The 2,447-nt window shown below is 41.7% G+C and overlaps 1 protein-coding gene across 1 annotated transcript; it reads right to left on the bottom strand.

Annotated features, from left to right (window-relative positions):
• Window positions 1-1,024: 1,024 nt before the first annotated feature.
• LOC123954660 (olfactory receptor 2A5-like) lies at window positions 1,025-1,972 on the bottom strand. Its single transcript, XM_046026013.1, has one exon. The coding sequence runs from the start codon at window positions 1,970-1,972 to the stop codon at window positions 1,025-1,027; it is 948 nt and encodes a 315-aa protein (XP_045881969.1).
• Window positions 1,973-2,447: the final 475 nt, after the last annotated feature.

The following is a 2,447-nucleotide window of genomic DNA, read 5'->3' as shown; positions in this document are numbered from 1 at the left end:
ATATTCAAACTTTCTGATGGCTGAATAATATTCCATTATGTATGTGGGCCACATCTTTATCCATTCATCTGCTGAAGGGCATTTTGGCTCTTTCCAGATTTTTCAGTTTCCACATTATGGCTATTGTGGACATTGCTGCTGTGAATACTGGGGTGCATATGGCCCTTCTTTTTGCTACATCTGTATCTTTGGGGGTAAATACCCAGTAGTGCTATTGCTGGGTTATTATATTGTATTGTATTGTAAGGTAGCTCTATTTTTAATTTTTTGAGGAATCTCCACACTGTTTTCCAAAGTGGCTGCACCAACAGTGTAAGAGGGTTCCCCTTTCTCCACAACTTCTCCAACATTGGTTGTTTCTTGCCTTGCCGATTTTTTTTTTTAATATTTTATTTATTTGACAGAGAGAAATCACAACTAGGCAGAGAGCGATTTTTGCCATTCTAACTGGTATAAGGTGGTATCTCAATGTGGGTTTTGATTCATATTTTCCTGATGGCTAATGATGATGAACTCTTTTTCATGTGTCTGTTAGCCATTTGTATTCTTCTTTGGAGGAGTGTCTGCTCATGTCTTCTGCCCATTTTTTGACTTGATAATCTGTTTTTGGGGTGTTGAGTTTGAGAAGTTCTTTATAGATCTTGGATATCAGCCCTTTGTCTGGAGTGTCATTTGCAAATATCTTCTCTCATTCTGTGGGTTGCCTCTTTTTTTTGTTGACCGTTTCCTTTGCTGTGCAGAAGCTTTTGATCTTGATGAAGTCCCAAAAGTTCGTTTTCACTTTCGTTTCTCTTGCCTTTGGAGACATGTCTTGAAAGAAGTTGCTGTATTTAAGCTTTGAACACAGTTCTCCCTGAGTCCTTTCCTAATATTTTTAGTGGCTAAATTAATGCAAAGTGTTTTTTCTTTCCAGATATTTTCCTCACCCTGGGCTCCTCAACCAATCTAGTGACTTCCGTGGAAGTATGGATGGGACGAACAGAGATCAGAGATGAGGGCACTGTAGGTAATCTCAGTTCATGGCCTATTGACCATCCTCACTCATTCCAATTAACTTGAGGAAAGCCCTCTTCACATCTTTATTCCGGAGACTATAGATGATGGGATTGAGAAAAGCAGAAATGACATTGTAGAACAGGGCCAACTTCTTGTCATCCTCTGGGGAAGCTTCAGAGCCAGGCCTCATATACATGACCATGCATGGAATACAGAACATAGTGACCACAGTAATGTGTGAGGCACAGGTGGAGAAGGCTTTGATTCTTCCTTGTGTGGAGCGAATCTTTAGAATGGCCATAAAGATGCAAACATATGAGGTCAGGATGAGAGATAATGGGATCAGGAGCAAGATGAAACCTAAGATAAAGTCCACTTGGTCATTGAGGGATGTATCTGCACAGGCCAACTTCAAGACAGCAGGAATTTCACAAAAGAAGTGGTTGATTTCATTAGGGCCACAGTAGGGCAGATTCATTGCAAAGACTGTGTAGACAAGGGCACAGGTGAGACCACAAAGGGCAGAGCTGACTGCCAGGACTACACACAGGGTTTGGCCCATCTTGACCCCATAATGGAGTGGATAGCAGATGGCAACATATCTGTCATAGGCCATGGCTGCAAAAATCCAGGTCTCAGTGATGCCCAAGGTCAGGAAAATGTACATCTGGACCACACATCCAATATAAGATATGGTCTTTTTCTTGCTTATTAGATGGACTAACATCTGGGGCACTGTGGTGGTGGCATAGCTGAGATCCAGTACAGAAAGGATGCTGAGGAAGAAGTACATGGGAGTGTGTAGGCGTGCATCTACTCTGATCAGGGTAACAATGATCCCATTGCCCAGGACTGTAAATAAGTAAAGAAAGAGGAAGAGAAAGAAAAGGATCCAGTTGGTCCTGGGATTTCTGGAGAAGCCCAGGAGGATAAACTCAGTTATAGAAGTGTCATTTCTCCAGCCTCGGCTACTCATGGCCTTCATTCTGAGGAAAGAAGAGAACATATTCCTGAATCCCTTGCAGTCTCAATAAGAGGACACCACATGAGATCCACAAATGCAGGGATCAAAGGCATCTCATAGCTAAACAATCACACCAAGTATGCACTTCCATGCCCAGTGAACATTCTGTTCCAATCAGCCAACTATTGCTCCAGGCCCTTAGTAGGGATTCTAGAAATATGTATTGGTTTGTCTAACAAACTAGCTGTCATAAAATTCCAAGGGTGCTCTGGAAGGAATTATACCAGCAGAAGTCTTTTGAAGAACACACACACACACACACCCACCCACACACAGACACACACACCCCATAAACCAAAATACAGAGGTTAGAAAAATAAAAAAAAATGTTTTATAGTAAACCAAAAGTTGTAGTGGTCTCTGTAATTCTTAAAGTCATTCTTTCAAGTATCGAGGCTGTAAGGTGTTGCAAAGGACAGTGTATGTT

Source organism: Meles meles, chromosome 1 (genome assembly GCF_922984935.1).
Source record: "Meles meles chromosome 1, mMelMel3.1 paternal haplotype, whole genome shotgun sequence".
NCBI classification, from domain to species: Eukaryota; Metazoa; Chordata; class Mammalia; order Carnivora; family Mustelidae; genus Meles; species Meles meles.
The sequence above is the reverse complement of the archived record's forward strand: the minus strand, read 5'-3'. Positions and strand labels throughout refer to the sequence as shown.

What these genes read in the sequence shown, in the direction of transcription:
- LOC123954660 (XM_046026013.1), bottom strand. Translation starts at nt 1,972, where the DNA reads ATGAGTAGCCGAGGCTGGAGAAATGACACTTCTATAACTGAGTTTATC.